At 36.8% G+C, this 14,165-nt stretch overlaps 1 protein-coding gene across 4 annotated transcripts in view; it reads left to right on the top strand.

The window, feature by feature from the left end:
• The window catches only part of VPS13B (vacuolar protein sorting 13 homolog B), a gene marked incomplete at both ends in the record, with an annotated part of 598,760 nt that overhangs the window by 262,319 nt on the left and 322,276 nt on the right, over positions 1-14,165 (top strand). For all 4 annotated transcript variants that reach the window (XM_084230016.1, XM_084230015.1, XM_084230017.1 and 1 more), the window contains one exon: positions 2,822-3,056. In XM_084230016.1, the coding sequence (XP_084086142.1) occupies positions 2,822-3,056 (235 nt within the window). The remainder of the gene's footprint in view (positions 1-2,821; positions 3,057-14,165) is intronic.

The following is a 14,165-nucleotide window of genomic DNA, read 5'->3' as shown; positions in this document are numbered from 1 at the left end:
GCGTGGGTGAACTTCCCCCGCTCACCTCTGGCTCCTGAGGAAGCCTTCTGCAGGTAGTCTTTACTGAAGAAATGTCCCTGTTCTAAAATGGTGATGTGGGACACACTCCCTGCGCGTCCGGTCTCAGGCACACTCTTCTGCGCGCCTTGTCTGCCCCGGCTGTGGGTGCTCGCTCTCCCTGTGGGCTCAGACTACTGGTCGGAAGGGGCCAGGTGTGGGCTAACTCCCCAGCTGGCCACTGGCACCTTCAAGAGTCTCTGCTGGCTTCAAGTCGCTAGGTGGCGCCAGAGATCTCTCCTAGAGCCCTTGGGGAGCTGATTTTCCACCCTGTGGGACAGGGAACAGAGCGGGGATGGTAGGGTACACCTCAACGGCTTTGGGGTGCTGTGTCTGCCTTGTGCCCCACTGTCGTGGGTAACCCACGCCCCTAATTTCGTGCCCCGGGTCTCAGTTCCAAAGCCCTCAGTTCCAGGACGCTGGCTGTAGCCCAGATCAGTGGCGCGGGAATGGCGCCTTTTGAATCCAGCTCCCCTGCCTGGGTGCCTGGTTCCTGCTCATTCAGGGAGGGCCTCCGCGCGTCTCCCCGCAAGCCTAGGTCGCAGGGGCGGGGACCTGGGCAGCTGCGATCGATCCGGATCCGCGTTTGCTTTTCAACCGTACTGCTTTTCAGCGCGATCCGCGCTGCTTTTCCAGCACAATCCCGATCCGCGTCTGCTTTTCCAGCGCACCGCTTTCCGTTCAAGCTTACTGGTGGCCCGGGGCTGTGTGCTGGTGCTGGCCTCCTCCTGGGGGGCGCAGCTCTCTTTAATGGCGCCTGGAGCTCACCTCCGCGGTGGATCCTGCAGGGTTCTCCGCAGCTCCCGTTCACGGGGTGTGGTGGCTGCAATAGTTCCTTTCCACTCACAGTCCCGCTTGCTGTGTCGTTTGTTCTTGTTGGCCGTTTTAGTTTGTTGTTTTCCTCCTCTCTGCAGGTCGGAGAGTGCCGCCTCTGTGGGCGGGGGAGGGGAGCAGGGTTCTGAGCTTCCCTCCCTTCTAGTCCTCTTTTATGGCAACTTTCTTCTTCGGACAGTTTGCTGGAGTCGTCCGTTTATCTTCCGTGTCCCAGTTCTCACTGGGACCTGCCGCTTTTCCTCCCTATTAACTTTTTTTAATGGGAGATCTTACTCGCAGCGTCTCCTCGCCGCCATGTTGCTCCGCCCTCCAGGTAACCAGTTTTTGTTTGCCAAATGTATTATAGAAAATTAATAGTTTTTGGACCTCCCCGTTGGCTCAGTGGGTTGAGCTCAGCACTGTGAAGCTGTCTGCAGCCTCTGCAGCGCCCGTTCGATTCCTGGCCAGCCAGGGAGATTGCCGCATGGCATGGCAGACCTCTCCTGTCTCGCCTGCCGCTTCCTTCAGCAGTGTATTTCTGTCATTCTGTCTTTTCTGCTCCCTGCCTGTCTCTGGTGAATTCTCTCACCCTCCTGTACCTCTGGCCTGTACCCCAGTGCTTATATAAATAAATTAATCCTGGGCCTCCCCAGTGGCGCAGCTGTTGAGCGCTGGGTTGCAAAGCTGCCAGCAGAGTCTGCAGCGCTGGTTGGATCCCCGGCCACCTGAGGAGGGTCTCACATGGCACGCAGACCTCTCCTGCCGCCTGCTGCTCTCCTCAACAGTGTACTTCAGTCCTTCTGCCTTCTCTGCTCCCCGCTCAGGCTCTGGTGAATTCTCTCACTCTCCTGCGCTTCTGACTGTACCCAGTGCTTGTATAAATAAATAAATAAATAAATAAATAAATAAATAAATAAATAAATAAATAAATAAATAAACAAACCCAATAAATAAATAAAACTGCTTAAAAAGAGAGAAAATTAATAGTTTTCAAATTAATAATTCAAATATATTAGTTATAGGAGCTATTTAAATAATGCTAAATTAATATTTTGTGTGATCTGATAAATAATTCACATATGCTGGTTTGCTTGAATAATTTACTAAGCAAGTATAGAATATTATTAGTAAGAGCCTAATAAGATAATAGACTTTAACTTAAAATGCTTATGAATTGAGAATTTATAATGAGTTCTTTGGACTTAGTTTTATTTCAAATCTCTAGGAACCTGGCAATTGAAGTACACTGGAAGAAAGGAAGCATAAAAATTTAACATAAAATCACACTTAAATTTTGAAGTATGGTGGAAGCAAGGACACTCTGATTTTTAAGTCTCTAATTTTTTTCATTACCATTTATCTGTTTATATATACAGATATGAGAAATACGTATACTTGAATCTTGGTATACGTGTATAGAAAATGAGAAAGTGTGTAATAAAACATGTTTTCTTTAAAGTTTGGAGATAAATTTAAGCATTTTAATCTTCTTATGTATTGTCCTGTAAAGTAAACAAGGAAAGACAATCCCTAAGGAAATATTTGTTTGTGCTTCTTTTTAAAAGTAAGAGAAGTAAAATGCTTTTCAGTTCTAAAGATCTCAGCTGGTGTTAACAAAAGCTAATGAACTGCAAAAGAAGGAGAATTTTCTCACCTTTTATTGCCAGCACATTTTCTAACTCAGTCATGTTTCTTGGAAAGAACTGTGGAAAGGCAGATATGTTTTCATCTCATGTACTGTGCTCCCTTTTGATCAAATTTATAGCAAGAAACAACATCTTTTCAAGTGTTTATTGTGTTCTTTAGTAAAAGTAACTCATAAAGGTATATATGTCTTTTTTTTTTTTTTTACCTTGGCTGTTTATTATGATAAAAATATTAGGTGTTTGAGGGTATGTTTACTCTCAAATTTATTTGACTAAAATATTTTAATTGTGCTTTTCTTTTCTAGCTTGAAGTACAATCTTGTTGTGTATTCATTCCAAATGATAACCTGCCTTCCCCAAGTACAATTGTATCTGGGGACATTCCTGGAACAGTAAGAAGTTGGTACCATGGACAGACCAGTATGCCAGGAACGCTTGTCCTTTGTTTGCCTCAAATAAAGATTATTAGTGCTGGTCACAAATACATGGAACCTCTGCAGGAAATTCCATTTGTCATCCCACGACCCATCCTTGAAGAAGGTACATTTAAAAAAATTATTTCTTTTTTTTTTTAAGATTTATTTATTTATGCATACAACAGCTGGGGTATAGGCCAGAGATGGGGGACAGGGGTGAGAGGATCCACCAGAGACAGAGTGGGGAACAGAACAGGCAGATAGACTGAAATACACTGCTGAGGGAGGGGAGCAGCAGGCAAGACAGGAGAGGTCTGCCTCGCCATGTGGATTTCTCCCTGGCCGGCTGGGAATTGAACTTGTGCTACAGAGGCTGCGGGTTGCTTCATAGTGTGGTGCTTAACCCCTTGTGCCACCAGCGAGGCCCTAAAAAAATTATTTCTGTGGTGGTTATATTTTATGCTGATTTTAAGTTTTGCTATCTGTTGAATTTGCTCATGTATATATAAATTAGTCTCTTCAAAAGATACATGAAAAACAAGTAAGGGATATACAAAGTAGATCTAAAAAGGAAGATCTACAAAGTAAATGAACCTGTGGTACTGTTTATTGACATCTGTACCTTTAATCAGTCATATATTCATATACGTGTATAAATGTAGACTATCTACAAAAGGCCATATTCAGTGTGGTATAATCATTAAACCACTATAATAGATAAAATTAGGTTGAAAAGAACATTGGTTTTGAATGTTTCAATTAGACTGAATTGAGTGTAATAAATAGGTTGATCTTAATTTAAGCCAAATGACTTATGAATGGGTACATTATAATATAAAAAATACTAATTTATTTTTATCAGGCATTGCTATATTTCTAGATTTTCACTTATTTAAATAAAATAGATAATTGTGTGATTGGAACCATGACTGTTTTTACTAAGCACTTGATTTATAATATTATGGTATTTTTAGCTGCAAATTCTTACCCTTTTGAACTTTGACATATTTATCTCAAACAATATGTGAACTTGGAGAAGTTTTGAGTTATAAAGTAAATAATGTGAATCTGTATTTTAATAACAAGGCTCAAACTTTTGATGGTGCTGAACAGGTCAACACCTTGTTCATATTATTAGGATGTAAGTGATGCATTCTGATATTTAGATTATTACATTTACTGTTACTGAAAAGCAGATAAAGTCTGTTTTTTTATCTTGGTTTGTTGATTTTTCTCTTACTGAAATATAGTTTTCTTCAATTTTTTGAAGTAAGCATGATTTTATTGCCAGACTTAATGTTAGTGCTTAATAATGTGAATAACATCACAAATCATAGAATTTTAATGATTAGGGAGAAAATTCTTTAGCTCATCTTGTGTGATCTTTTTCTTGCTCTAAGGATGCTTTCTATATCATATTGAATATATCCATTTGCTTTTTGATTTTGGTTATAGGGAATTTATTCTCACATAAGCTATTATTTATCTTTTTTTTTCTTTTTAGGATTTATTTATTTATTTATACAAGAACTGGGGTAGAGGCCAGATGCGCAGGAGGGTGAGAGGATTCACCAGAGACAGAGCTGGAAACAGAATAGGCAGACTGACGAAATACACTGCTGAGGGGAGCAGCGGGCACGACAGGAGAGGTCTGCTGTGCCATGTGGGACCCTCGATGGCCGGTGGGAATGAGTCGGCGCTGCAAAGGCTGTGAACAGCTTAACAGCGCATTGCTCAACCGCCTGTGCCACCAGGGGAGGCCCAGCTATTATATATCTTATCAAGGGTATGTTAGTTTGAGAAAGCTGGCAAGTACTCCTTGCAAAGGCAGTATCTAAAGCGATAATGCCAGAAAATATACAGAATTTGTAGAAGATAACAATACTAAAATTTATTTTTTATTTTTTTTAATAGAGGCATGTTTTTATTTATTTATTTGTTTGTTTGTTTGTTTTGTTTATACATGCACTGGGTACAGTCAGAAGCGCGGGAGGGTGAGAATTCACCAGAGCCAGAGCGGGGAGCAGAGCAGGCAGAAGGACCGAAGTACACTGCTGAGGGGAGCAGCGGGTGGCAGGAGAGGTCTGCGCGCCATGCGGGACCCTCCTCTGGTGGCTGGGGAGCAGCCGGGGATCGAACCGGCGCCGCGGAGGCCGCGGGCAGCTTCGCAACCCAGCGCTCAACCGCTGCACCACCGGGGAGGCCCAACAATACTAAAATTTAAAACACAAAAATAAAGAAGATTGTTAAAAATGCCTAGAGAAAGGACAAAATACCTTCAAGGAAACAATGACAGTGGATCTTTCAGTAGACAATGACAAACATCATCACAATAGTATATATTAATGGGCCAGTTTAAAATAACTATCAACAAGAAATTTTATATTTGACAAAATATATTTCAAAAAGAAAGACAAAATAAAAATATTTTTAAGCAAAGTTAAATTCGCTAAGAGCATGTAATCACAAAAAAGCTGAAGAAAAATAATCTGAAATTAAAGAAAAGTCTGACCTGGGAGAAGGAATGACAAGTGAGAAATAGTATGTAAGAAGGCAAATATGGCCAGCCCATAACCTCATCTGACTCACTACCAAATTATTTGAATAAACTTTTTATTGGCACAGTCACATCAATTAATTAACATACTGTCTTGCTGTTAATTCATTACAAAGCAGAATTGCGCAGTTGTCAACAGAAACCATACTGCTGAAGAAAAAATATTTACTATCTGATTCTTTTCAGAATAAATTTTTAAAACCCTACAGAAGTTATTTATATATATGAAATTTACTTTATAAAATAAACACTTTGTAAAGAAAATTTTATGAAATTTTTAAAATAGCACTTAGAAGACATAACAATAATAAACTATTAAGGGCAAGAGTAGGAAAGCTTTATTTCTAGTTTGCCCTAGATTAACATTGTAGATATTTGCATATGAACCTTATGTTCTTTTAGGTACTGCACTATAAATGGGATAAAGATGTTTTATATATATATATATATATATATATATATATATATTTTTTTTTTTTTTTTTTTTTTTTTTGTGGGACCCTCGGCCCTAAAGATGTTATATCTAATTGCGCCTTGTGAAGAAGGTTGTTCAATCTCACTACTTTTAAACTACTCCAAATCGTTGCTTAGTTCTGAATTTCTGACTTCCCTTAGTTCATTGCCTTAGTAAATCCATACATAATACAAGAAGATACCGTGTAGGGCATTTGCCTAAAGCATTCTGTATAAATTTTATTAACATTATATATAAACATTTTATAAATATATTCATCATTTTAATGTTTTTAGGACGAGGCTCAGTCATTGCTCTAAATTTACCATGTTGCTGGAAATAGAGTCCCTATAACCAGTGATTTTAAAATGTTGTAGCAGTATTTTACACCTCCCTTTTTCTTTTTTTTTTTTTTAAAGATTTATTTATTTATTTATAAAAGCACTGGGTACAGTCAGAAGTGTGGGAGGGTGAGAGAATTCACCAGAGCCAGAGTGGGGAACAGAACAGGCAGACTGACGAAATACACTGCTGAGGGGAAGAGCGGGCGTGGCAGGAGAGGTCCATTGCACCATGTGGGACCCTCGCTGGCGGCCAGGGATCCAACTGGTACTGCAGAGGCTGCGGGCAGCTTTGCAGCCCAGCACTCAACCACTGAGCCACCAGGGGAGGCCCTCCCTTTTTCTTTTGTTGTTGATTTGCTATTTGCTCTATTTACAAAGAATTTACTTTATCTGTACTCTCATTTGGGATGTACCCAGATGGATTTTACCCATGCCTAGGAAGTAATTTAACTTTCTGCTTTTAAATTTATTTTATATATATGTATTTTTTATTGTGATAACATCTGTTATAACATCTGTTATAACACTTAGAAGCATAGGTGCACACTCCTAAATGTATGTCGCGACAACACCCCCACCACCAAGGCACCCATCATCCTTTACCATAGACTGTTGGGCTCCAACCCCATTTTGTTCCCACCCCCAACCCTGCACCTTTCCTCACCTCAATTATATAATCAGATTATTCCCTTTTTTCAAATGGATTTCTTGAAAAGACTAGCATTTCCTGCCTCTTTATTCTTTGTCTCTTTAATACTCATTTAAAGTATCCGTATTCCTAGAGCACTTCTGCCAACTTCTCTTGTGTGTCCTTTTTATATGGTAGCTTACTTTATATTCATCTTGTTTTTCGAATACATCAAGAATGACTTAGGAACTACATAAGTCTCCATCTTTAAAGCACAAAATGTTTATTATATTCTGTTTTTTTTCTAGAACTGAATTAGACAGCATTTTAGTTTATTTTTGAACTTTTTTTTTAAATAAAAATCACGTACCAGATGTAGAAGGTAGAATTGAATAGATACTGCTAACGTCTGTTTTTCATACTCCCTTGGAGAATATAGACTGTATAATCAACATAGTTGAAATAATTTTTTAACCATATGGTTATTCTCATTGGTCAAATCTACCCTGAGAAAAGATTATTTGAAGATATTTAAGTCTTCTTTAAGTATTAAAAAAACTCCGTGTATTAAGTTCTTCTGGAGGACCAAAAATTTAACTTTTCTTCACTTTAAAGGGTGTGTATAAAAGCACTTGAGTATAATGTTTTGATTAGTGTGTGTAAAGAGTAGTTTACTCTTTATACCTGCCTGTGGATGGGAGAAGGAAACTGAAGGTCTGTTCATTCACTTTATTAGTTTTCAATAGTCTTCCTTGGTTCATTGTCACTCTACATTCTGCTCTTCAAAATACTTGAGTATCAGAATCTGCAGAGGAAGGAATGTCATAAAGCACATTGATTCTACATTGCTCACCTTTCTGAGTGTCAGTTACTTGCTTTTTATGTATTATCTTTCCATGTTTATTGGTTTAGTATTTTTCATCTACTGTATTGCCCAGTCTTGTTTTTATACTCTTTTATTTTTGCCTTGTAGTGCTTATACTTTCCACTCAGTCATTTTGCTAATTTCAGAATGTAGATATTTTCAGTAACTCATGCTGACTCAGATATTGAATGTGTCAAAATCCACATCACTTTTTCATCCTACTCCTCTCTATCTTGTCTGACACTATTTTCTGTTAACTCATTTTTGTTCATGTTTTTTTTTTTTTTTTTTTTTTTGACAAGTGCAGAGGATGGATTTGATGGCGGGCAGGTAAACACAGGGAAATATAAAAAGCCTAGCGACGGGATGAGTTTTATATTGCTATTACAACCATCCAGAAGCTTGACAGACTCAGTGTGGTGGTGATAGGGTTGAAGAGAATGGGAAAGAATAGAGAACTATTTAAGAAGTTAACCAAAAAATTACAAAACTCTGTAACTAGAAGAATTGTGGATAGTGAAGGAGAAGTAAATGTGTAGAATAACTCCTTGGTTCCTATCTTGCTTGTCTATAAACATTTCTATAGCTGATATTATGATTATGAATAAAGGAAAAGGTTTAATTTGGGGTATGGAAGATAGGAAGGGTGAGTTTAGGTTGAGACATGTTGAGAAGTGCTTTCGGGACATTCATGTAAATACATTTAGTATACAGTAGCATATATGGGTTTAGAGCTCAAAAGAAGTATCATTGTCAGAGATACATAGTTACAGCAGGGAAAACTATGAAAAGAGATGTGATTACCCTTGGGGCCTCCCTGGTGGGGCAGGGTTTAAAGACAGAGGTATAGGTATCAAGCTACTGCCAGCCACTACAGCACAAGTTCGATCCTGGCCAGCCAGGAAGCAACCCATATGGTGCAGCAGACCTCTCTTGTCTCGCCCGTTGCTCCCCTCAGCAGTGTATTTCAGTACATCTGTCTGTTCTGCTTCCCACTCTGTCTCTGGTGAATCCTCTCACCTCCCACACCTCTGGCTTACTTCTTGTATGCATAAATAAATAAATCTTTAAAAAAAAAAAAGATGTGATTACCCAAAGTCACAAAGATACTGATGAATAAATAGAAGATAGAAAAAAGAAGAGAACAGTAATGTTTTACATAACACATTATCATATAATAACATTATTAAATGTTTATACATGAGGTATAAATTACTGCATTAACATAGTAATTGTATGAAATACTGATATATATTTATACATATGATATGTATAAATTATTAAATACTTTAAAATATGTACAAGAAAAGGAATAATGTATGATGGAAACAGCAAATTAAAAAAAACCATGAGCAATAATATCCCGGAGAAGAAAAACGTAAGCAATAATCTCATAAAGGAACAATGATTAGCTCATCATAAATATACTGGAAAAACCCATAGAAACTAAAAGATGATAATTTTAAGGTGATTGGTTTTATAACTACTTTCAGTAGGATAGTGTCAATATAGGTTATGTGATAGTGATTTAAAAATGCAACGGAAAATGTGGAATCAATGCAACAAATTTACAGTATTTTTTAAAATGTAGTTTGAGAAAGATGGGAGAGAGGATGATAACTAGATGTGTATATACTGGCATACTTTGGTGATACTGTGGATTTTGTTTTAGTAAAGCTTAGTAAAGTAAGCTTCAGTAAAGCTTAGTAAAGCAATATTGCAATAAAGTGAGTCACAGAATGTTTTGACTTCCCAGCGCATATAAAAGTTACATTTATTCTATACTGTCCTCTAGTAAGTGTGCAGTAGTATTCTATCTTAAAATTATAACTATATCTTTTTTTTTAAAGATTTATTTATTTATTTATACAAGACCTGGGTACAGTAAGAAGCGTGGGAGGGTGAGAGAATTCCCCAGAGCGGGGAGCAGAGCAGGCAGAAGGACCGAAGTACACTGCTGAGGGGAGCAGCGGGTGGCAGGAGAGGCCTGCGTGCCATGTGGGACCCTCCTTCGGTGGCCGGGGAGCAGCCAGGGATCGAACCAGCACTGCAGAGGCTGTGGGCAGCTTCGCAACCCAGCGCTCAACCGCTGCGCCACCGGGGAGGCCCTATAACTATATCTTAATTTAGAAATACTTTGTTGCTAAAAATTGCTTATCATAATTTGAATTCTTCATCTAATTGTTACCTGTTTGCTGGTAGAGGGTCTTGAATCTTTATTTAGAGCTGTTAATCATGGTGATAGCTGATGAATGTTGCAGTGACTGTGGTGATTTCTTAAAATTAGACAATGTTGAAGTTTGATGTATGGATTGGCTCTTCCATTCACTTAAGATTTCTCTGTAGCATGTAGAGCTGTTTGATAGTAGAACTTTCAAAATTGCAACCAATCTTCTTAAGCCCACAGGTACTTTATCGATTAAGTTTATGTAGTGTTTTAAATTCTTTATTGACATTTTAACAGTATCCACAGCATCTTCATTATGGGTATATTCCATTTCAAAAAACCACCTTTTTTTGCTCATTCATAAGAAGCAATGGCTCATCCATTCAAGTTTTATCATGAAATTGCAGCAATTCAGTCACATCTTCAGCTTCTACTGTTAATTCTAGTTCTTTTGCTGTTTCTGCCACATCTGCAATTACTTAGTCCATTGAAGTCTTGAACTTCTCAAAGTTGTCCATGAGGATTGTAAATCAGCTTCTTACAAACTCCTGTTAATATTGATATTTTGACCTCCCATTTATCATAAATGGTCTATTAAGCATCTACAATGGTTAAATTTTGTTTTCCAGATCCATCAGAGGAATCACTATCCATGGTAGCTGTAGGCTTATTAAATGTATTTCTTAAATAATAGGACTTAAAAGTTAGAGTGGGCTGCAGAAAGGATATTGTATTAGCAGGCTTGAAAACAACATGAATCTCCTTGTAAATTTCCATCAGGGCTCATGGATTTTCAGGTGTATTGACAGTGAGCCATATGCTTTTAAAAGAATCTTTCATTTTTTTTTTTTTTTTTACTGAGCTGTAGGTCTAAACATTGTGCTTAAAATATTCAGTAAACATACCTGCTATCATTTAAGCTTTAGTCCATTTACAGCACACAGGCAGAATACATTTAGTAGAATTCTAGCATTCTGAACAGAATTCTTGCATAGTTGTAGGATATCCTGAATCGTAAATGGACATTGAACTTAAAGTCACTAGCTGCTTTAGTCCCAAACAAGAGACTCAGCCTTCTTTGGATGCTTTGAAGCCAGGCCTGTCCTTCTCTCTAGCTATGCAAGTCGTAGGTAACATCCTGTTTCAATAAAAGACTGTCTCAACTACATTGAAAATTTGTTGTTTAGTAGCCACCAACATCAATGACCTTAGCTTAGATCTTGTTAAACTGGGTATACCTTCTAGATCAGCACTTGCTGATTTGTATTGCATTTTTGTGTTATGGCAATAGCATATACCTCATTAACTAGTTTCCTTACACCTTATTAACAACCTTCTGTTGGCTTCAGAATTTTCTGTGGCTACTTCACTTCTGTGGCTACTTTACAGCCTTCATAGAATTGAAGCGAGTTCAGATCTTACTCTGGATTGAGCTCCAGCTGTTTTGGTCATCTGTCCAGATCTCTAAAACTTTCTATCAGCAATAAGACTCTTTTACTTTCTTATTCATATGTTTGCTGAGGTAGGACTTATAATTTCCTTTAAGAACTTTTTCTTTGCATTTGCAACTTGCCTGTTTTGCTTAAGAGGCCTACCTTTTGGCTTTTCTCAGCTTTGATACACCTTATTCACAAGGTTTAATTATTTCTACCTTTTTATTTAAAGTGAAAGATGGTAAATTCTTGTAGGGCTATTAGTTGGCCTAATTTCAATACTGTTGTATCTCAGGGACTGCAGAGGCTTGAAGAGAGAGAGAGAGATGAGGAAACAACTTGTTAATAGAGCAATCAGAACACATGAAACATCTGTGTATTAAGTTTTCTGTCTTATATGTTGGGTTTGTGGCTTCCTAAAACAATTACAATAGTAACTTCAAAGATCATTGATTGGATCACTATAGCATTTATTATAATAATAAAAAAGTTCAGAATAAAAAAAGTTTGAAATTATGTGAGAATTACCAAAGTGTACAAGAGACATAAAGTGAGTTTGAAAAATGGTGACAATAGGTTTGTTGAAAGGATTGCCACAAACTTTCTGTTTGTAAAAAATGAAATATATGTAAGGTTGCATTAAAGATAAGCAAAATACAATGAATTATTCCTGTAGGTGTTGATATTCTTTGAGTGTAAGTAGCAAAACCAAGTCTGGATAATTTAAGCATAAATGAAACTTAATGACTCCTTGTCTAGTTTACACTAGAAATCAACTGTCTTTTAGTCAAAATTTTCATCTTATTCCAACCATTAGATTTTGGTGGTCATTAACCAAGCGTTCAATTAAACTTCCTTTTATTTCATTATTTTTCTTTTACTTGTCCTCTCCACTCCAGTTAAATTATTTTTCTTTTACTCTTTGTCCTCTGCATTGCTTGGATACTATTCTGGAGTATTCAATTCCTATTAAATCTGTAATGAATGGAAACCATTTATTTCAGATTCATGATTGAATGAGCTGCTAAGAATGTTTCCTTTGTATGTAAAATTTTATATTTCAAACTTCTTATTTTGATGGCAATATTTTAGCATGATGTACATACATATACACACATCATACAATATATTGTTTTTTCTGTGCTTAATTAAATAGGAAATATAGCACAAAACTTAATTTTTTAAATAATAATTTGGGTTTATCATTACTTATTTTGTCCAGTTTTATTGTGATACAATTAGTATATAACATTTATTAGTTTCATGTGTTCAGCATGATCATTGTATATGTATATTCTCTGATATGATTGCCACAATAAGTTCAGTTAACATCCATCCATAACTACACAAGTGACAATTTTTTTTCTTGTGATGAGAACTTTAATAATCTACTCTCATAGTAACTTTCAAATATGCAAAACTGTTTCATCACTTATAGTGTACTTTGCATCTCCAGAAGTTTTCTTTTATCTTCAAGTTTGTGTCTTTTGACCACCTTCAGCCATTTTGCCCAGGCCCTCGTCCCCTGCTTGTAGAAACTACCCAACAGTTTTCGGTATCGGTGAGCTCACTTTTTTTAGAGTCCACATATAAGTAAGATCATACAGTTAGGCTTTCTCTGACATTTCACTTAGCATTATGCCCTCAAATTTTATATTGTGGCAAATGACAGGATTTTTTAAAATTTTATTTTATATATTTTTTACATTTTTCATTTTTGTGCAATGTATGCATTTTCATCTTGGTCATAGTCCCCAGCAAATAATAGGATTTTCTTCCTTTTATCTTTGAATAATATCCCATCACGTGTGTATGTCACATTTTCTCTTAATGTACTGGTCCAGTGATGGACAGTTAGGTTGTCCATGTATCAGCTATTTTCTATAATGCTTTTTGAAATAGTGATTTCATTTCCTTTGGATAGATACCCAGAAGTGCAATTATCAGATCAAATGGTGGTTTTGTTTTTAACTACTTGAGGACCTTTATATAGTTTTCCATAGTTGCTTTGCCAATTTGTATTCCTAGCAAAAATGTATAATATTTCTCTTTTCTCCATTCTCCCTAGCATATTATCTCCTGTCATTTTGATGATAGCCATTCTAACGGATATGAAGCAATATATCACTGTGGTCTTAATTTGTATTTCCCTAATAATTTATGGTCATGAACTTGTTGGCCATTTTTGATATCAACCTCTTATCAGATACATAATTTGCAAATATTTTCTTCCATTTCAGAAATTGTTTTTCATTTCCTTGATGGTTCCCTTACTTTGCAGAAACGTTTTATTTAATGTAGTCTCTCTTTATTTTTGCTTTTGGTGTCATAGCCAAAAACGTTATCTTTAAGATTATTTTCAAGTAGCGTACACCCTATATTTTCTTTTAATCCAATTTGAGTTGATTTTAGTTTATGAATTGAGATAGAGTTCAACTTCATGTTTTTTATGTGTGATTATTCAATTTTTTTCAATACCATTTCAATCCATATATGTGTGGATTTATTTTTGGCTTTTTTTTGTCCCATTGATCTGTTTCTTAAGCTGTTTTTATGTTAACACCATACTGTATTGATCACTATAACCTTGTAATATACCTGAAATAACAAATTGAGATGCATCACATTATTTTTTTCCCCCTCAAGTTTGCATTGGCTTTGTGGGGTATATTAATGGCTCTATATAAATTTTAGGTTTGTATACTCATTTTTTTAAAAAAAGTTTTATTTATTTTTATAAAAGAGCCGGGTACAAGCCAGAGGCATGGGAGAGTGAGAGGATTCA

This window comes from Talpa europaea, assembly GCF_964194135.1.
Source record: "Talpa europaea genome assembly, chromosome: 3".
Lineage (NCBI taxonomy): Eukaryota > Metazoa > Chordata > Mammalia > Eulipotyphla > Talpidae > Talpa > Talpa europaea.
This window is presented reverse-complemented; position numbering and strand designations above follow the sequence as displayed.